Below are 21,075 nucleotides of genomic sequence, written 5' to 3'. Positions count from 1 at the left end.
GCCCTGGTATGGGATACTACCCTGCACAGGAGGGAGAGACCGTGAGGCTTTACCATGGGTTGGTGGTATGGATGGGGGCTGGGTGCACAGTGGCCAAATGGTTGGAGGTGCATGCTTACTTGATTACTAAGAAGCAGGTCAGCTCTCTCTCAAGTACATCCAATCTCAGTCTCTTTTTGCTGTTGCTGTTCTTGACCCCAGCCACCTGCCACATTGCTGTAAGTCTCCTCTCAGCCTGCCCTACTTGGAAGGGAAATGGAAACTAACATTTGCCAGGCACCTGCCAGGAGAAAACTGATGCTCAGAGCAGTTAAATGGGGAGCCCAGAAACGGTCTGGGCTTTCCTGCTCTCAGGTCCTCCATGTTTTCCTTCTAGGGTCACGTGGAGCCCTGCAAGATGGGCCTCAATGTAGTCCTTGCCATCCCCATGATGTGAGAGTCTCTCTTTCTCCAGGAAGGGCAAATTGGTATTGGCTGTTCCCTGGATTTGGGGTAGTTTAGTCCCTTAGTGAGCTCTGGAATTCAATTTCTTATTCTGACATTGAATCTTTAAGTTCAACATGACTTAGCAGTAGCATTCCATTTCTGCTCCCCAATCCCTCCTTCCACCCCTGCCTGCTTACTCTGAGGGAGTTCCTGCCTGGATCAGACCGACCTGACCTAGGTCCAGTCCTGGCACTCCTAATGCTATGAATTGGATGACTCTAGGGATATTAGGATCCACTCCCTAGCAATGGGGAGAGCAACATCTCTCTCTTGTAGAGTTGTCATGATAATGAAATAGAATGTATAGGGGCTAGCACAGAGGCAGCACATAGCACCCACTCAGGAAGGGCTGGCTCTGATCCATATTATTATGACTGGCTGTGAGTTTCAGCATGTGGAATTTCCCAGAAATATTTCCACACCCGAGTACCGAGATGGCCAGGAAGAAAGGGCTGTTTTTCAGGTGGCTCTAGGACTCCTGTCAGGTGCCCTTTCTTGTATTTTGTCTTGATTAGGGTCCTCCTCCCATCTGAGTGTGTACTCCCCAACTATAGAGGGTTGGGGTTTTGGAAGGGCCTTGGGGTGCCTCCTTGTTACAGTGAAGGAGGAAAAGGCCTGAGAACACTAGAAGGGATTGTGATAATGTGACTGGAGAAGAGAGGGCTGGGAACTGGCATCGTGGCCACCCTCCATCGTATAGGGGAGAGCTAAGTAGAAGCAGAGGGAGTTAGGCTCAGTAGTTAAATTTGGAATTTAGTTATTAAAGGAAGAGTGTAGATTCCCTCTCTGGTAGCAGAGGACATGATGCTTTTATAATAATCTCCATCTATTCCAGGGGTCAGCAAAACTTTCCCTTTAAAGGGCTGGATAGTAAACATACTAGTGTTTGTGGGCCATGTACAATTGATGTTGTGTATTCTTTCCGTTTTTTTTTTAACAACACTTTAAAAATGTGAAAACCAGCCAGGCATGGTGACTCATACCTGTAATCCCAGTACTTTGGGAGGCTGAGACAGGAGGATCACTTGAGTCAATAATTCAAGACCAGCCTGGGCAACATACTAAGACTTCATCTCTACAAAAAATAAACGAAATTAGCCAGATGTGGTGGCACACACCTGTAGTTCCAGCTACTCTGGAGGCTGACGGGGAGGATTGTTTGAGCCTGGGAAGTCAAGGCTTCAGTGAGCTGTGATGGCGCCACTGTGCTCCAGCCTGGGTGACAGAGCAAGACTCCATCACAAATAATAATAATAATAATAATAATAATAATAATAATAATAATAATGTGTTGCAGGGCACAGTTTACCACCCTGGTTTCTTCAGTGCCTAGTAGGCATGAGCAAGAGCAAGGTACGAGAAGGGAAGTTGGTGTATTTAAGGCATTTGACACAACCCAGCCAGTGAGCAAATTCTTTCTGTCTAAATGTAACACTAACTGAAGGCAGGAAAAAGAAGAAATCCCTTCCAGTCCTGGGAGCCTCCATTGTTCAGATTCTGGATTTTAAAGCCCTGTCCCTTTTTTTTTTTTTCTTCTCCCCTTGAGACAGGGTCTTGCTCTGTTGCCCAGACTGGAGTAGAGGGGCACAGTCTTGGCTCACTGCAACCTCTGCCTCCCAGGTTCAAGTGATTCTCCTGCCTCAGCCTCCCATAACCAGGATTATAGACATATACCACCATGCCTGGGTAATTTTTGGTATTTTTAGTAGAGATGGGGTTTCACCGTGTTAGTCAGGCTGGTCTTGAATTCCTGACCTTAGGTGATCTGCCGCCTCGGCCTCTCAAAGTGCTGGGATTACAGGTGTGAGCCACCGTGCCCAGCCTGAAGCACTGTCCTTTTATTCCTTTCTCAACATTTTCTGGGTGCCAGCTCTCTGCAGAGCACTGTGTTCTGTGCTGGGGACACAGTGTGGCAGGGCCTGGTCCCTTGCTGCAAGTGATCCCATGGGTAGTCAGTCACCCAGAGAAGGGCGCACATGCCTCAAGCCGATGGGGGCTGTGAAGAGAGAAGCGCAGTGCTGGAGGGCCTCTGAACAAGGTTCCTGCTGCTCTAGGGGTTGGGGAAGGCTGGGTGCTGGAGCTGGGTCTGACTGAAGCACAGGCATTGGCTAGGCAGAGGGTTGTGCTGAGGGAGAGGACGTTGCATCTGGGCAGAGGGAAGCCTGCCCAAAGGCCCCATGGGATATGAGAGTGTGATTTTGTTGTATAAGGAACTGAAAGAGAGCTAATGTAGCAGGAGTGCAGGGGGTGGTGTGAGACGAGGCTGTGCAGCACCATGAAGCCAAGCTGAGCAGTTGGTCTTTAGCCTGAGGCATTAGAAGCCATTAAGGAATGAATAAATTCATACATCATAGCGTACCACACAGCATAGTAGACAACACACAACCTTGTACCCAACAAAGAACACACAACACAGAATGTAAAATGCAAAACAATAGACAGCACACAATATAACACGCCACACCATACCACAACAAAACACACAGCAATCTTCTGTTGCCATCCAGCAGGCTCCAGCTCATTTGGTAATCCACTGCGATGCTACTCCCAACAGGCCCTGCCTGTGGTCCAAGGTCTTATAGACTATATCCCTGTTGGCAGCTCTCTGCATAAAACAGATTAGTGGCAGCAGAGAAGTGCCCCAAGTGTTTTAAAGATTTGACCTTCCTGGGGAGGAGTTTTTGAAGTGAGTCAGTGGATTTCATACCTGCCTAGTTGAGTCTAAAAGTGCCTCAGGCCAAGACGCTCCTGGAGCTTCTGCTACAGTGAGGGGCAGGTGGATGCCAGGCCCCTGCTCCAACTTTGGCTGCTGCACCTTCAGTTCAGCTGTGTTAGACTCAAGATTTCATCAGTTATGACGATGATGAAACCTTGATTACCTCCCTCACCCCCGTGGAGGTGGCAGCTCTGCTGCCACTGTATAGGCAGGCCATTTGGCCCTATGCTTAGAGCACTCCTTTGACAGGGTGCTGATCAGGTGTGGTGGCCCTCTCCCTTTAGCTGGAAGTGCCTCGGAGAGAGCTTGCTGGCCATGTACAACCATCTTACCACCTGCGAGCCCCCACGTCCCAGTCTTGGCAAGAGGATTGACCTGTCGGACTACCAGGACCCCAGCCAGCCTCTTGCATCCTCCGTGGTGGTGACACCAGTTAACGTGATCCAGCCAAGCACTGTCAGCGCCAACCCAGCTGTGGCTGTCGCCGAGCCCGTGGTCTCCTATACCTCTGTGGCCACAGCCAGCTTCCCACTGCACAGTCCTGGCCTGTTGGAGACAGGTGCTCCTGTGGGTAAGCAGGCCCCCTGGAGTTGGCTTCTGGGGAGACCCCATTTCCTTAGCCCAGCAGGAATGAGACTGTTGGGGACCCCTGCATCTCTAGAGAGAAGGGTCATGCTGGTGCTCATGACTCAAGTGGAAGTGGGAGCCCCCAGCACTACAGGAGCACCTCAGCCTGCTCACAGGGACACTGCCTCTGAGGGCCCCTTCAGTTCTGAAGCCCCTGCAGTGAGGGGGAGGGGGAATCAGAGCTGCAGCTCCTGCTCTTTGATAGTTCCCCCAGGACCATTTAGTGCCTGGCTGCCACATTCTGGCATGAAGGTCACTCTTACCCACTTGTGATGTGGAAGCTGGCAGAGGTCCCATCTGCTGGTCCTGCTCTCTTGCTGACTGTACATCCCGAGTTCTTTGATCTTAGAAAACAAAGTCAGCAAAGTCACCAACCAACATGTATATGTTTTATTGATTTTTATTATTGCTAGAGTTGTCAAAAAATTTTGACAAAATTTCCCAAGTCTTTTCTTGATTTCTATGTCACTGAAAGAAATAATATCTGGCAGATATAGGAGTTTCTGAATGAACATGTACGTGGTTGTTTCTTTTTTATTGAATCATACATGAGATTCTTCTGTTGTCCATATAGTTCACACAATTCTTTTGCTCTTATATTACTGAGTGCTCAGGGGATCCTGGGTGGGGTCAGAGCCACCTCACTCTGTCCGTTCCAGGTGAGACCCTGAAGTTCAGCTGACCAGTGTGGGGGTGGGAGGGTAAGGGTGTTGCTTGCTTTGTAGCTGTGGAAAATAATCTTGAAATCTGGCTTGTGGGTCCTGTGAAGTCAAGAAAGGTATGAGAGTTAAGGGGTTTAAAATTAATTTTACTCAGGATTCTTTGTTGTTGAAGAAGAAATGGAAGATTTTTTGAATGTCAAAGAGTTTAATGCCAGTAGATTTATAAAAGAGGGAGATTGATATGTTTGTATAGTGCATTTTTTCACCCCGGCCACTGTGTAAGATTTTAATTTGCATTCTTTGTGAAGGTGATATTTCTGGGGTAGATAAATCCAAGAAAGGGGTAAAACGGAAGAAGATTTCAGAAGAGAGTGGAGAAACAGCAAAGCGGCGGTCTGCCCGTGTCCGAAATACCAAGTGCAAAAAAGAAGAGAAAGTAGACTTCCAGGAGCTTCTGATGAAGTTCTTGCCATCCAGGTACTGTGTATTTTTTTTTTGATTGGTGGAAACAGACCCACATACCTCCAGCATATACCATCAACAACATTTCTCATTCCATTGCCACCCTCTTCTCTGGACTCCTCCTTTGTGTTCCCATAACACCTGTGCAGATATCTGAAGCACAAATCTCACTGGAGTGGGATCTTGGATTTTTTTCTTTTCCCCACCTCTGAAATTCCTGAAGGTAGAAGCTATGACTTATTCATCTTTTGAGAGCTAGAAGCAACATGCTCATGTCCCTGTGTATTTACAAGACACCTACTTGTTGCTGAAGGCAAAGGGGTACTGTGCCCTGGATGCAGATGCCCTGAAAACCTCATGGAAGGGAGCTTCCTCTTGCTTTCAGGGAGTCTGTGTCTACTTGATATGCTTCATGCTCAGCAGGATTCTCTTGCATTCTGATAAGGTAGAGGAGGAGCTTGTGAAGTATTCCTGAGTTTTACTCATTCTTAGTGCTTCTCAGGAGCCCAGGGGACAAGCAGGTACTAGGCTCCCCAGAGCTGGGAGGGTCTTGGTCCCCAATGCTACTTAGGTTTTCACCAGTCTTTCTGCTTTTTGTCCTTGCCCGCTCACCTCCTTCAGAGGCTTTAGGGTCCTCAATTTTTGAGCCTTCCTGGATTTGGTAGTGCCAGTGTGTTGGTTTCTTAATACTCCCTTTCCTCCTCCCTTACCTAAGTCGAGAGGCCTCTCTCGGCGGACACCATTCTTCATTTGCCCTGGACCATCTGCCTTCTAACAGTTGGTTTTTTTGTCTGCTGGGGTGTCCTCCCCTATCTTCTGTCTTTGTGAGTTTATACCTTTTTTACTCCTTCATGGTTACTGGAGTGGAGTTTGAGAGCTAACCTTGTGTGTTCAATATGCCATCTTGAAACAGAAATTAAACTAGCTGTAGTTCTTTCTCATGACAGGTTATTTCAGTGGTAACAACATAAAAGTGGTGGAGAAGCCAGAAGCTTTAGATGGATTGTAAATTTATCTTACAGTAAGATTCCTAATTTTCTTCATTTGTTGTCTTTCTGAGGTGAAGGTGAAATGCTTAGAAATGATTGTTCTCAGTACTTGATGCAGGACCAAAGTGGGGCTGTGGTGCTTTCTGATGAATTTTTCTTAAGGTGTGACACCAGGAAAAAGTTTCCCTTTGGAATAGCTGCAGGATTGTGCTTTGGTCGATGGTGCCAAGAGGTTTGAGTGACCCCATATTCCCCTTAACCCTGCTTTTTAATCCAAGGTCTTGTTCCCTAGTCCCATTCACCTGGAATGGTTTATACTTTCTTATCTTTATTTTGGTTGTTGGTTTCCTTTGTGGTTTGGTGTCTGCTCCTTTGTTGTTTATTTGTGTTAGAGATGGGGTCTTGCTCTGTTGCGTAGGCTGGAGTGCAGTAGCACAATCATAGCTCATTGCGGCCTTGAACTCCTGGGCTCGAGGGATCCTGCTGAGTAGCCAGGACTGCAGGTGCACACCATCATGCCCAGCTAATTTTATTTCTTGTTTTTTGTAAAGATGAGGCCTTGTATATTGCCTAGGCTGATCTGGAACTCCTGGCCTCAAGCCATCCTCCTGCCTCCACCTCCCAAAATGTTGGGATTACAGGCGTGAGCAACCACACTCAACTTAGTGTCTGCTGCTTTGAATGGTTAGGCAAGTGCAACCTGGTAGCTTCCCTGATGGAGTTGCCCTGGGAGTGTGTGCAATATGTGAATGAAGACATTCACAAGTGCCCTGAGTGTTTATGCTATAGGGGTTCTGGGTTGAGGGAACACCACAAGATTGGCTGAAATGGGTCCTTGGGAGGAGTTTGAAAGAATGGTGCCCGCCAGGAGAGATGTCCCCAGACCTAAGGCTGGGCCCACCCACAGCTTTGTGAGGAGCTATGGAAGGACCAAGTTCAGACTCCCACCTATCCATCCGCTTTCCTCCCTACTTGTTGGGCTCCCATGAGGTCCTAGAACATACTAGGTGCTCTTCTGGCCTATGCCTTTCTACCTGTCCTTGTCCTACATCTTTACATCGCCAGCCCTTCTCCTCCTCCAGTGTCAGCATGAACATCATCCCCTCTCAAAGACTTTCTCTAACCCTGGTCTCTAAAGCAGGGCTTTGACCCATAGTCTCAAGCACTCTGTTGTGATTGGTTCTTATTTGAAGATTTCCCTGGGACCCTCCAAGTTTTGTGTACCTGCTTATTGGCTGTATCTCTCTAGAGGGTAAGCTTACTGCAGGCAGGATCTGCCGCACTTAGGGCTGCTGTATTCAGTGCCTAGCATAGTGCCTGGCACATGGCTGGTGTTCAGTAATCATCTGTTGACGAGATAAATGAATAAATGAGGTTACAGACCAAATGCTAGCTCATGAAGCCCTGGAGAGAGGCAGAGCCTCCTAGAGGCCTGGGTTCTGGACCCCACCACCCACTTATTTTAGCCGCCTTTTTCCTGGCTCAGATTTAGTTTCTCTAACAGGATGCTTGTGTCAGAACATGTGTTGTGACTTTGTGATTTTGGCATATTACATACAGGTTAAGAAAGCTGGACCCTGAGGAGGAAGATGATTCCTTTAATAACTATGAAGTCCAGTCAGAAGCCAAACTGGAAAGCTTCCCAAGTATTGGGCCTCATAGACTGTCATTTGACTCAGCCACGTTCATGGAATCTGGTAGGAATCGAGCAGTGTGACCATTCACTTTGGGAATTCTTCTTCCCACTATCCTATAACCTGCCTATGTTTTGTTCTGGGAGAATGGTTCTGAGGTGTTTTTTAGTGTGGCCAAGAGTCTTCCTGGATTAGTCTTAGACCTGAGCCCTGTGGTCAGCTTAGAGGTCTTCTGAAATGTCCAGGCTCGTACTTGCTGTGCTTTCTTATGGCCGAATTCAGAGGCTTCACTTTGCCAATTGAATGTATATAAGCACATACATACATCCATTGAGTGTTGAGTGTGTATCAGTGTATAACTGTTGAGTGAGATTAGTGCATATGGCAGCACTCAGAGGTCTGCCCTTTGATGTCCACCTTAGATATGGAGACTCAGAGAGGCTCGATCATAGCTGCTGAGAGCTGGAGCCAGACATTGAACCCAATAGCCTGATCTCAGCACTGCAATGTGGTATTGTGTCCACCTGGATCAGATGGTAGAGGGAAGGAATAGTCTTTAATGTCCCAAAGAAAATGGGAGACCCTGGCATGGAAGATCGTCTTTATTCAAGTCAGGTTGTTCTTGCTCCCTGGGCAGAGAAGCAGGACGTACATGAATTCCTGCTGGAGAACCTAACCAATGGGGGCATCCTGGAGCTGATGATGCGCTACCTGAAAGGCATGGGTCACAAGTTCTTGCTAAGGTGGCCTCCAGGCCTGGCGGAGGTCGTGCTCAGTGTCTACCACAGCTGGAGGAGGCACAGCACCAGCCTGCCCAACCCGCTGCTGAGGGACTGCAGCAACAAGCACATCAAGGTTGGTGGGGGAGCCTCTCAAGGGCTGGTATTGAACTTGTACCATGGCATGGGGACAAGGATCTTGCATGGGTGAGGGACTGCTGTTGTGTTTGGCTGCATCTATTTGTGGGCCTGGAACCTGGGCTTTTGTGGTATTGAAGCAGGAAGTCACTGAACCTGGTTTGTGCCTAGAAAGCTCCCTGATGGCTGAGTGGAGGATAGACTTGGGGGAGAGAGTGGGCTCAGGGGGCCGTCAAGAGGCTACTGCCATGCCAGGTGAGTGGTGGCTGAGATCCAATGGTATTAGTGGGGTGCTGGATTGTGGTTGCAGAGCTGACAGGATGAACCGGACATGGGTTGCGTGAGGGAATGAGAGACATGGGGAGGGCTTCTCGGGTTGTTTACTGAGATGGAGGAAGGCTCCTCAGGAGAAGCTGGAGGAGAGGGAAACATTTGGTTTGTTTGAGGTGCCAGGGACTGTGACTGTGGTTTTTGTTGTTGTTTGAGACAGCGTCTTGCTCTGTTGCCCAGGCTGGAGTGCAGTGGTGCAGTCACAGCTCACTGCAGCTTCAACCTCCTAGGCTCGGGTAATCCTCCCACGTCAGCCTCCTGAGTAGCTGGGATTACAGCCATATACCACCACACCCAGTTAATATTTAAATTTGTTTTGTTTTGTAGAGATAGGGGGTCTCGCTATGTTACGATGTTATGATGAAGTCTTGCAATGTTGCCCAAACTGGTCTTGAACTCCTGGGCTCAAGTGATCCTAATGCCTTGGCATCCCAAAGCACTGTATTATAGGCATGAGCCATCATGCCTGGACTGTGACTTTTAACACTTAAACAGAAAGCAAAAGCTAAGTAGGGTGCTTAGAGAAGCGTTGGGGGCTGCCAGCAGTAGGGGGCTTAGCCTCACTGAGCCTTGTCTCCCTGCTGCATTCCACACCCCAGCCTCCTCCACCTGGTGCCTCCTGGAGCTCGAGGGAGCACAGGGTGCTCTGGCCCCCTACTCCTGTTGGAGGTGGGACACTGAATGCTGAAGCAGGAGCACTGGGAGCATTCAGGGCTGCCTGGTGGTCTTTCTGACTGAGAGCACGAAAGGTAGAGGAGCTTGTAGGTCAGCCATCCCTTGCTGGGCACCCTCCACTGGGATACCTCGGGACTACCTCCTGGCAGCTTCTGCCTACCCTGGGGCAGTTATGGAACAGCAGGAGGAACCAGGGTTTCGATCCCCAGGCAAAGTTAGGCTGATGATCACCTTCCAGTTGTGCCCACTGGGCAAGTGCCTTCTCATCGCTGAGCCTCAGCTTCCTCAAGTGCCCTGGGAATGGTATGCCAGCTGCCCAGAACTTTTAAGGGTTGGGTACTGTAATTTGGATGCAGTGTCTGGCCCAGCACTTGGCAGGTAACAGGGCTGCCTCTTCCACAGGACAAGAACTCTGAAGACAGGTCTCCCGGCCCTTCCCAAGTCTTATTCCAACATAGATCCATGTGCCTCTTTTTATGTCCTGGCAAGTAGACACTGATTATCACTTATGAAATATGAAATGGCAAGTGGGTAGAAAGAAGAATATTTTTATCAAAAAGTAAAGTTTAGTTTGGTTTCCTTCCACCCTCCCCAACCCCCCACACTGTGAAGAGGCTTTGTGATATTGTTCCTGGCCTTCCTATGCCTGTCCTGCAGGACATGATGCTGATGTCTCTCTCCTGCATGGAGCTCCAGCTGGACCAGTGGCTGCTGACCAAAGGTAGAAGCTCTACAGGTAGGAGGCATTATATGTTCTGTGGCCAGGCTAATTTCTGAACCCCCGGCAGCTGGGAGAAAACTGAAGTGGGGAGACTGAGTCATGACATTTAGACTTAAATCTGCAGTAGGCACATTTTCTGGGTTGGCTTGTCAGGGTTCCAGGGAAATCTCCTGGACACTCAAGAAGTGGTTAGCAGTAGCTAAGCCCCCAGAGGGAGCCACCTACTTACTTTTGCTGTTATACAAGATTGAAGGAAGTGGGATCTGAGTTTTGATGTGACTGTTCAATGCAGTGCTTTATGTAGCTTCAATAATTTTCCTGGTAATATGGATTGTTCTCTCTCTCTGTGTGTTTTTTTTTTTTTTTTTTTTTTTTTTTGTGAGACAGGGTCTTGCTCTGTCACCCAGGCTGGAATACAGTGGCATGATCTTGGCTCACTGCAACCTCCACCTCCCAGGCTCAAGCAATTCTCCCACCTCAGTCTCCCAAGGAGCTGGGACTATAGGCATGTGCCACCATGTCTGGCTAATTTTTGTATTTTTTTTTTTTTTGAGACGAAGTTTCGCTGTTGTTACCCAGGCTGGAGTGCAATGGCGCGATCTCGGCTCACCGCAACCTCCGCCTCCTGGGTTCAGGCAATTCTCCGGCCTCAGCCTCCTGAGTAGCTGGGATTACAGGCACGCGCCACCATGCCCAGCTAATTTTTTGTATTAGTAGAGACGGGGTTTCACCATGTTGACCAGGATGGTCTTGATCTCTTGACCTCGTGATCCACCCGCCTTGGCCTCCGAAAGTGCTGAGATTACAGGCTTGAGCCACCGCGCCCGGCCAATTTTTGTATTTTTTGGTAGAGATGGAGTTTCACTATGTTGGCCAGGCTGGTCTCGAGCTCCTGACCTCAAGTAATCCACACACCTCAGCCTCCCAAAGTGCTGGGATTACAGGCATGAACCACTGGGTCCAGCTTCATTCTGATTTTTAAACCACCAGCTGGTGGAATGTAGATACGCTTAGTAGTGTCTACAAAATTACTTCCCCTTGCCCCTGACTCTTGGGGGCTCTCTGCATATCTTTGTTTTAACTGGTCCAACCTCTCTGATGCCTGCCACTCAGGGAGCTTTAGGGCGCTGAGGGCTCCAGGGTACCCCTGGAGATAGGGTGGGTGTGGTTAGGGCTGAGGGCAATTTCTGAGAAGCGGAATGGCATTTGAATGCTACACATGAAGTTGACTTGTTGGCCTAATGGTTTTCAGTTTCTCCTCGGAACTGCCCTGCTGGTGTGGTGAATGGCAGATTTGGACCTGACTTCCCAGGGACCCACTGCCTCGGTGACCTCCTGCAGCTGTCATTTGCCTCATCTCAGCGTGATCTGTTCGAGGATGGTTGGCTAGAGTTTGTGGTCCGTGTTTACTGGCTGAAGGCTCGCTTCCTGGCACTGCAGGTTGGTTCCATGGTCAGCTGCTTGGCGAGCATGCCCTGACACCCAGCAGCGTGGGCAGAAAATTGACCATGTTGAGAGTGTGTGTGTCAGTGAGATGCAGTAGGGAATTCTCAGCATCTTAGACTTCCAAACATGATACCAGTCTGTAAAGATCTTCAGCATAACTACAGAGCTCTGGAAGGCACCTACCCTGCCTCTGTAGGCCCCCACTCAAGATTGCCTTGGCATCTTGACCCTTTGCTTATGTTTTCCTGAGAGAGTCTAAGCAAATGAATGAACAGATAGAGAGCTTTATAGAAGGGAATTATTCACCTGTTTTGTGAAAGTTCTGGGAAAGCTTCTCCTTAGAGCCTGGTCTAGAAGGCCAGGATGGATTGGCTGCTACCTAGCACCGTGCACATGGTGGTACCTGGTACACTGTGGTAAAATGAGTCAGGAGATTGCCAGGGACCATTTAGTCACTGTTTGATGTGAAGAACATTAGTTCTGGAATTAGGACAGGCCTAGCTCCTAATTCTGACTCTGCTCAAGTGTCCTCAGTGTTTTTGTCTGCAACATAGAGTTTATGATACCTCCCCTCACAGAGTTGATATGGATTGTTCATTCAGTCAACAAGTATTTACAAAGCCCTAGCTACATGCCAGGATTTTCTTAGAGGGTACAGCAGTAATTGGTAAAAACCCTGCCCTCATGGCGTCCACAGTCTAGTGAGATCAGGGGTGTAAGTCATCTGGCACATCATAGTCTTCTGCTTCTGTCCCCCGAACTGTTTTCCTTCTTATCAGGGAGACATGGAGCAGGCCCTGGAGAACTATGACATCTGCACAGAAATGCTCCAGAGTTCTACCACCATCAAGGCGGAGGCAGGGTCTGAGCGAAGAGACATTGTCATCCGGCTGCCCAACCTCCATAACGACTCTGTGGTTTCCCTGGAAGAGGTAAGTGGGAGTGAGTTTTTGTTTGTTTGTTTGTTCCCCCTCCCCTCCCTGAGATGGAGTTTCACTCTTGTCACCCAGGCTGGAGTGTAATGGCACAGTCTCGGCTCACTGCAACCTCTGCCTCCAGGGTTCAAGTGATTGTCCTGCCTCAGCCTCCCAAGTAGCTGGGATTACAGGTGCCTGCTACTATGCCTGGCTAATATTTTGTATTTTTAGTAGAGGTGGGGTTTTATTATATTGGCCAGGCTGGTCCTGAACTCCTGACCTCAGGTGATCCACCCACCTTGGCCTCCCAGAGTGCTGGGATTACAGTCGTGAGCCACCATGCCTGGCTGAAAGGTTTTAAATGGAGTTTTCTTAGTCAAAGATTTCTGATTTGGTGTAGTTAGCCCAGGCCTGACCTGTTTCTGAGGAACAGGAGAGCTTCCCACATGCTGAGCAGGGCCCCTGGTGGGAAGACAGGAGAGGCCTGGGAAAGGCTTCTCTAGCACACTGGGATACTACAGATCCCTGGTGGAAAGCAGGTGTGGGAGCTCTCACCAGCACAATTTAGGAGTGGTCGTTGCTCTGTTGCCCTCGCTATGTGTAGCAGCCACTCAGTGGAACTGGAAGGAAATATCAGCTGGAGCAAACCAGCATTGGGCTGGCCATGGGGCTGGGTCAGCAGTGTGTGGTGTATATGCCAGGTTCCACCCAGGTGCCACTTTTTTCATTGTGCAGCATCAGATCCTGCTGCAGTTCTGCATCTGTGACATATCCACGTTGGCTGAAAGTGGCCTTCAGACTCTCCTAGAGTTGTTTCAGGGACAAGTACAGGTACAGGACTGTCTACATGCCAGGGCCTCATCAGGTCCTACGTGCAGCATGTGGCAACCTCTGGTCCAGGCTTGCTGAGTCTTGACAGCCTGATGTTTCATGGTGCTACAAGACTGGTTCACTGAACTGTGAGCACAAGGCTGTCCAACTGTCTTGGCAGATGCTTTCCTGTAATTCCTCTGCTTCTGGGTAGTTTTTGGTTTTTGATGTGCTTGTTTTTTAAAGAATTGGATGCCTTGCCATTAACAGAAGAACTTTTAACATATACATTTAGTGAAAACACTGATGTATGAAGGAGGAGTCTAATTTTTTTTTTGGCTGGGACATAGTCTAATTTTTATCCTCCTCATCTAAGTCTGATAAAAGCAAACACTGGCCAGATTCAGTAGGGCAGGGGCGAGGGGTTTACCCTCATACAGCATTTCCGGGCCGTTTTCAGATTGATAAGAACCTGAAGTCACTGGAGCGGTGCCAGTCCCTGGAGGAGATTCAGCGGCTGTACGAAGCAGGCGACTACAAGGCTGTTGTGCATCTGCTTCGCCCCACTTTGTGCACCAGTGGGTTTGACCGGGCCAAACACCTGGAGTTTATGACTTCCATTCCTGAGAGGCCAGCCCAGCTGCTTCTGCTGCAGGTGTGTGCCGCCAGTGTCCCTCACACCCGCTTGCACCTTCTTTCCTTGCTTGTTTGTGTTTATTCTCTGGAGGCTCTGCGGTAGTGCTTGAGAACACATAGCTAGAAGAAAGGGGATGCCAAAACCACTAAGCCCCCAGGAAGACGTTAGTCAGAAAATATGGTCAAGACTAGGAGAAAGTTAGAACCAAGGACTGCAGGTTCTAGGGTTTTGCATGGCTCAGGGTGAGCCCCACACTTGACTCAGAACTTCTGCATGACAGAGGAGGAAGGAAGAATGGTCAGGTTATCATCTGTCTAATCTGTCCGTCCACCTGTTTTTTCATCCATCTTGTTTTATATTGCTTTCTTTGTTTTGTTTTGTTTTGTTTTTTTGAGACTGAGTTTCACTCTTGTTGCCCAGGCTGGAGTGCAATGGCACCATCTCAGTGCAACCTCCACCTCCTGGGTTCAAGCATTTCTCCTACCTCAGCCTCCCAAGTAGCTGGGATTACAGGCATGTGTCACCGTGCCCAGGCTGGAGTGCAATGGCGTAATCTCGGCTCACAGCAACCTCCGCCTACCAGGTTCAAGTGATTCTTCTGCCTCAACCTCCCAAGTAGTTGGAATTACAGGCATGCGCTACCACACCTGGCTAATTGTACTTTTAGTAGAGATGGGGTTTCTCCATGTTGGTCAGGCTGGTCTCGAACTCCCAATCTCAGGTGATCTGCCCGCCTCCCAAAGTTCTGGGATTACAGGCATGAGCCACCATGCCCGGCTTCGTATTGCTCTTTAAGTTAACTATTGGTAAATATAAAAGTGGCTAAAATATCTGTACACTGTGATATTTTAAAATCAAGATAAAATAAAGACCCATGTAGTTGAAGAAAAAGAACACTAGCCTTGTGTTTGAAGCCTCATGTGCTCTCCTGAATCCTTCTGTGCTTCTGTTCTGCAGGAGGTAAACCCTTACTGGGAGCCTGCCAGGGAGCTGGCAGCTGCTGGGTGCTGGGCAGTTACTCAACCTCTCTTAGCTCAGTTCCTCATCTCTAGGATGGGGATGACCAATGTCCTTAGCTCAGAGTCCTATTGTAGGGATTACACAAGTTAATGTGTGTTGGCACCATGCCTGGCACTAGCAGGTGCTGTGGAGGTACTGCTGTCACCATTGCCACCATCCTCAGGAGGGTTGAGTTGACACTGAGATAAACATGGAAGATAATACAGAAAATATGCTTAGTGGCATTGAGTCCTGGTCCCTTATGTTTCATCCTACTAATCACATTGTGTTTATTATCTTATTGGGTACTTCCCCTTCAGTTTGGAAAGAGTCCAGTCTTTTCCCAGGCTTTTTGCACAGATTCTATGAAGCATTTTAGTCATTAACATTCTTGAACTGGGAAATAGTTAAGAGTTGTGACTGTGGGAACAAATGGAAGCAGCTCAGTCCTGAGGAAAGAGTTGGTTTGGGGAAGCAGGAGGGAAAGGGGGGTGGAGGGAAGGAGGCTCCGGCTCCAGGCAGAGGAGGTCAGTTGGGCCCAAGCCAAGATCACGGGCTGAGATGTGTGTGATCTTGTGTGTGCAGCTCAGTTACCTGGCAGACTGCAAAGTGACCCAGCATGGCTGTGTGTGGGAGGGACAGTCAGTATACCAAGAAGGGCGCTGGGTGTGAGAAAGTGGGAGAGGCCAGCAGTTTCTGCCTCCATAAGATGCTCTCAATGCTCAGATCTTGTCTTGCTCTTATTGTCTTCTAGAACAGCTGGATGTGGCAGGATGCCCCATTGATGGGGCAGGAGCTGCTGCTTGGCTGGACACTAAGCTGTGATAAGGGCTGTGCCTGAGGTCTGGGCTGAGTGCTGTGGAAGCTCCTGCTTTTTGTGAATTAAGGACTCCTGATTATTGCTCAGTTTTGAATTGAGAGTGTTTTCTTATTGATTTGGAGTGCTTTCTGTATATTAAAGATAGTAATCTTTTTCTCAACAAATCTTGCAAATATTTTTTCCTAGTTGTTTGCTCTTAAATTGCAGCTTTTAATGTTTTTTTCTTGCCATTTACAGAAGTTCTGAATTTTTATGCTGTCAGATCTTTTGATGTTTTTATACATGTGTGATTTTGTTCATTGTTAATTGTGGTTTTTGTTCCTTATGCTTAGACAGTCTTTCCAAGAGTGGAGAAATATTCATCCACATGGCTTGAGCTTTTATGGAGTACCTGGCACTGGGCCAAGAGGAAGGCTACTCTGAGGGAGCCCATGTTCTAGAGGGACAGACAAGAGACCCATCAACAGAAGATAAAAAGAAAATTTGCTTTTGTTTTATTCCAGCAGTGTTAATGTTTTATGTTTTGCATTTAATTTGCTTCATTTAGCTTTTCTTGAGTGAGACGTTGAAGTTAGAATCCTCTCCTGTATGTGTGTGGTGGAGCTTTTTCCCAGTTTAGGCAAGCTGCCTATTATGTTCTTCAGTATAATTGGACAGTTTGCATCTTGTTGAGTTAACTCTTAGTTCTTAATATTTTTCATTGCTATATTGAGCATAATCTTTTTGTTGTTCATTATCTTTTCCAGGTATTCCTACATTGCTGGCTTATAGGAATCCTGTTATTTTTTTTGTGTTTGAGTCTAGGTGCTTCGTTGAATTCCTGTTATTTCCTGTTATTTTCTGTCTGGCTTGTTTTATTGTGTTTGGTTAGATGATTGTGTTGCCCGCAGTTGATCGTAATTTGGTCTCCTCATTTGTTGGTGTTTATTCTGCATTTTTGCTTTCTGGCCTTGAGCCCTGGAGATTATGTCATATTTTAGAGCACCATTGGCAGGTCCTTGTCTTGTTCTTGACTTTCACAGTGACTCTGGTTGCACTAATAGTCTCTGTCATGCTGGAAAATAATCCTCTGGCTCTCATATGTTGGGTATTTTAACCAGGAGTTATCAGCTCAGGCTTTGGACCCCCACATCAGCACCCCATAGGCATCCTTACACTGCAGGGGCCTCCTGGTAAAGGGTGCTGGCTTTTTCTAAAGAAACACAGGCACCATTTTCCTGGCAATCATGGTTTATACATTGGGGGAGGTTTTGATGTGTGTTCAGATATTGCACCACATTCCAAAGGCGGTTTCAAGTATTTGACTCCACACCTGTTGGTGTCACCTCAGAGAGTGGCAGCTGCACATGTCAAGGTTGGGAGGAGCTGCTGCTGAGCCTGGGCTGTGGCAAGCTTAGAGCCCAACAGGGCACTGGGCAGCAGGTGCTTCCTGCAGACATCAAGCGGCCCACCAGATCTGTGAATTCACAGACAGGCTCTGTTTCCCCATGCATTGGCACAGTGATGAAAGAGAGATCCCAGGCGTTTAAATGGGTCATATTCTAGGGCAAGAAGAAAAAGGAGCTTTGCAAAAAGCGATGGCTTCCAAAGAGAATCTTTTAAAATAGAAGTAACAGTTCAGTGTGGTGTTCTGAGAGCTCTTCCATGTGCCAGGCACTGTGCTGAGTGTAATATGGACATCGGCTCATTTAATGCCCACAGTGCCTCTGAGGGGATGATGTGGTGGCTCAGGCTCAAATGGCTTATACATTGGCCCCACCAGGGCACCTGGGGAAGAGGGGCTCATAGAATGACTTTAGCGTTGCCTGGCCAGTTGCCCCCTGTTGTAGCCTCAGCCGAGGCCCTCCTCCACTGAGGTAGTCCCTCCTGGTAGTCTGCCTCTTCCCTGCTGAACCCCTCTCAGAGCCCTGGTACTAGATGGGCACAGTGGCTCTGGGGAGAGCTGACAGGTGTTGGGGTCCCTGTCTGAAGACACAGCCTCATTCCCAGCATCCCCACTTTATAAATGGGGAAGGTGAGGTACAGAGGTGAAGCCTTTCTGAAAGCTCCCTGGCTGGTGGCATTCTCTGCTGCCATTGCACACAGGTCACGAGACTGCCTCTCCAGGCGCCTCTGGGCTGCATGAGGCCTACGCTGTGCTGGGGCTCATGCTTCCCTTTCTTTTGCTGCTCCTTATCTGTTTTTCTTCAGTTGTTCTTGCTCAGGCCCGAGGCACTGGGCAGATGTACTGAGCTCACTGTGCACTTCCACCTGGCTCCTTTCTGTGCTAGGACTCCTTGCTCCGGCTGAAGGACTACCGGCAGTGTTTCGAGTGTTCTGACGTGGCCCTGAACGAGGCTGTGCAGCAGATGGTGAACTCAAGCGAGGCTGCAGCCAAGGAGGAGTGGGTGGCCACAGTGACCCAACTGCTGATGGGCATTGAGCAGGCCCTCTCTGCGGACAGCAGTGGCAGCATCCTGAAGGAATCATCCTCCACCATTGGCCTCGTGCGGCTCACCAACAACCTCATCCAGGTAAGCCCTGACTCCTTCTCACCCTGCCCTGCCCCAGCAGGGATGTCTCTCTGATGTCCCTCTTCTTCAGTAGTTCATAGCTTTCACTGCTAATTAGACACCCAAAGGGGTCTTGATGGCTTCTTTGGAACTTTCGTCCTCTGAGGAGGGGTTTGTGCACAGGCTGCAAACCTTCCTGGGGTTGGTTGGATCTGGGGATTAGAGACAATGTAGCACTCGGTGCCACAGGGTTCTTCCAGACCATTGGTCTCAGAGGGAAGAAATAACCTCAGTGGGGAGGCCCTGGTCTGCCTGCAGTGAGCTAGAGGCAGAATGGGAGCCCAGGCCAGGACGCTCCAGCACCCCATGCCATCCTGGAACCTCCAACTGAGGGGTGGTCACAGTACCTTGCATCATCCAGGAAGGCTTCAAAGCAGAGAATCTTCTTCTGAGGCACTCTGGGCTCTCTCCTCAATTCCTTCTCAGGCCATCAGCAAGTCCTACCAAATCTGTATCCTCACCCCTGCAGCCTTTGTTTCTCCCTCTTGTCTTCATCTTTCTGCTGTAGTCCAGGCCACTGCTGCTCTTGCTTGAGCTGTGGCAGCACACTCACCACAGTCTCCTCTGCCCACTCCAGCCACTGTCCAGCCACAGAAGCACCTTTCCAAAACAGAAATATGAATGTGCTTCTCCTTCACTTAAAACCCTTCATGTTCCCTTCAGGTTGTGTGTCACCTAAGGTACACTGAGCCCCAGCCCTGTCTCTCCCACTGGTCTTCTGCTCTCTTGGCTGCAGCCCTCCTGGGCTACCCTCTGGGGTCCCTGCCTACATGCCTGTCCTCTGCCCCTACTCCTCGCCCTCCCTGGCTGTTGGACACACCACAGCCATTCACCTGGAAACCCCCTCTAAAAGGCTCTCCCCTGTCTGCCCCACCCCTCCTCTGTGAGCCACTGTGGCTGCATCTGTTCTTATCATAGCAGCCATACTGATCCTTTGCACTCGTGTAGCTTGTCCATGGCTGTCTTCTCTCTGGGCTCTCAGCTCCCCCATGCCCTCTTCACAGGACATAGCACATAGTAGGTACTGAGGGTATCAGTAACTGCATGTGGCATGAAGGAAGGCGGTGTGACTCTATCTTTGGACACTGGGCCTCTGTCCGATGACATGCTGAAGATCTGCTAGGTTACAGTGCCCACATCAGAGCAGTGGGAGTGGGCAGGCAGCATGTATCAGCTCCCCAAGAAGCCGCCTGCCTCTCCCCAGCCTGCCCTGAAGGCTTACCTTGCTGTGACACTTCTGGTCTCTCCTCCCCACCCCCCGTCAGGTCATTGACTGCAGCATGGCCGTGCAGGAGGAGGCTAAGGAGCCCCATGTCTCTTCAGTGCTGCCCTGGATTATTCTACACCGAATCATCTGGCAGGAGGAGGACACTTTCCACTCCCTGTGCCACCAGCAGCAGCTCCAGAACCCAGCAGAGGAAGGTGCACAGGAAGTGGGTGCAGTGGGGATGAGCTCTGACTCTCATGTCTTTGCCCTTGTCCTCTGTCCCAGGGCCCTGGACCTTATCCAGATGTTGTGAGTGGGGCTCAATCCACTCAATCCAAGGATTTGCATGTGCTTGGACACAGGCAGAAGTGTCCCTGGTTCCTCCCTCAGGGAGCTTACTGTGCAGTGGGCGCAGGAGACCGTGTGGAGTGTTGCATGTTTGGTGCAGGTGGCAGCATGGAGGGAGTGACAAGAGGTGACTACTTATGAGGAATGCTGACACTACTCCAGGAGGCCTTGTACCCACTAGCTTCTTTAATCCCCATCACACCCCAAGGGATGGTAAGCCAAGGGCAGCATGGAGTGAGCACAGGTTCCATGTCCCAACTGTCACTTCTTTGGGCAAGTCATATAACCTCAGCCTCTGTTTCCCCATACCTACATTGGGAATAATAGTATCTATCTCAGAAGGTTGTTCTGAGGATGAAATGAAATAATAAAGCCATGAATCACCATGGTGGGTCAGTGCCTGGCTCGTGGTGGGTACTGAGTGATGAGAAGCCAGGGAGGGCAAGCCCCAGACTCTTAATGGAGGTGGCACTGGATCCAGGGTCAATGCAATGGTAGAAAATGTGCTGGATTGAAGAAACGACAGTACAACAGCTAAAGGACACATAAAACAAAGATTGCCTATAATTTTCCCAGATGGATCTTTTTTTTTTCACATTTTTAATTTTCTTGCATTTGCTGTCCAGACTTGGCTTAATGCACATCTAGTTTTTGTGCAGTTGTTATAATTATACATGTCTATCAATGCTTGTATTCAACTAGCTTAAAATTAAGTTTATTGAAGATTTTTCCTCTATAATTTGTAAAACAAGGAAAGTGGAAAGGAAAGAGTCATCCCTATTCCAACTGTTCACAGAAAACCAGAGTTAACATGTGGTTTGTCTCCTTCCCTTCACGCTCTCTCTATAATGTTATTCACTGCTCAGAAATTTATCAGCTGCTCAAGACATGTCAGGACTCTGAATAGGACACCTCTGGGCTTGATAGGTTTGTGGTGGTGGGAAACAGTTCAGCTGTCTAACAGCACCAAGCTAGCATGGCGGACTGAGAGGAGAGCACCTGATGCTGCCCATGGTTGTGGGTGTGGGTTGAGTTGAGCACTGATGGAAGAGCAGGAGCAGAGGAAGACACCGGGGAGGTGGAGTAGGGGCCAGGGACTGAGCAAGCCTTAAGTCAGATAGGAGGCCTGGGGCATGGGGATTGGACAAGGGAGGAGGGGCCAGATTGCAAAAGGCTTTTA

General features: G+C 49.0%; 1 protein-coding gene across 8 annotated transcripts in view; it reads left to right on the top strand.

The window, feature by feature from the left end:
* Positions 1–21,075, top strand: part of CABIN1 (calcineurin binding protein 1) — a 161,959-nt gene that overhangs the window by 38,987 nt on the left and 101,897 nt on the right. For 7 of the 8 annotated variants that reach the window (XM_012454135.2, XM_012454126.2, XM_064371892.1 and 4 more), the window contains 10 exons: positions 3,487–3,773; positions 4,800–4,968; positions 7,503–7,639; positions 8,214–8,431; positions 10,051–10,174; positions 11,412–11,599; positions 12,385–12,537; positions 13,793–13,987; positions 18,059–18,301; positions 19,606–19,762. In XM_012454135.2, coding sequence (XP_012309558.2) covers positions 3,487–3,773; positions 4,800–4,968; positions 7,503–7,639; positions 8,214–8,431; positions 10,051–10,174; positions 11,412–11,599; positions 12,385–12,537; positions 13,793–13,987; positions 18,059–18,301; positions 19,606–19,762 — 1,871 coding nt within the window. The remainder of the gene's footprint in view (positions 1–3,486; positions 3,774–4,799; positions 4,969–7,502; positions 7,640–8,213; positions 8,432–10,050; positions 10,175–11,411; positions 11,600–12,384; positions 12,538–13,792; positions 13,988–18,058; positions 18,302–19,605; positions 19,763–21,075) is intronic. The other variant, XM_012454131.2, reaches the window with a different exon arrangement.

Source organism: Aotus nancymaae, unplaced genomic scaffold, assembly GCF_030222135.1.
Source record: "Aotus nancymaae isolate 86718 unplaced genomic scaffold, 86718_ANA_hifiasm-v0.15.2.pri h1tg000210l, whole genome shotgun sequence".
In the NCBI taxonomy this organism is placed as follows: domain Eukaryota; kingdom Metazoa; phylum Chordata; class Mammalia; order Primates; family Aotidae; genus Aotus; species Aotus nancymaae.
This window is presented reverse-complemented; position numbering and strand designations above follow the sequence as displayed.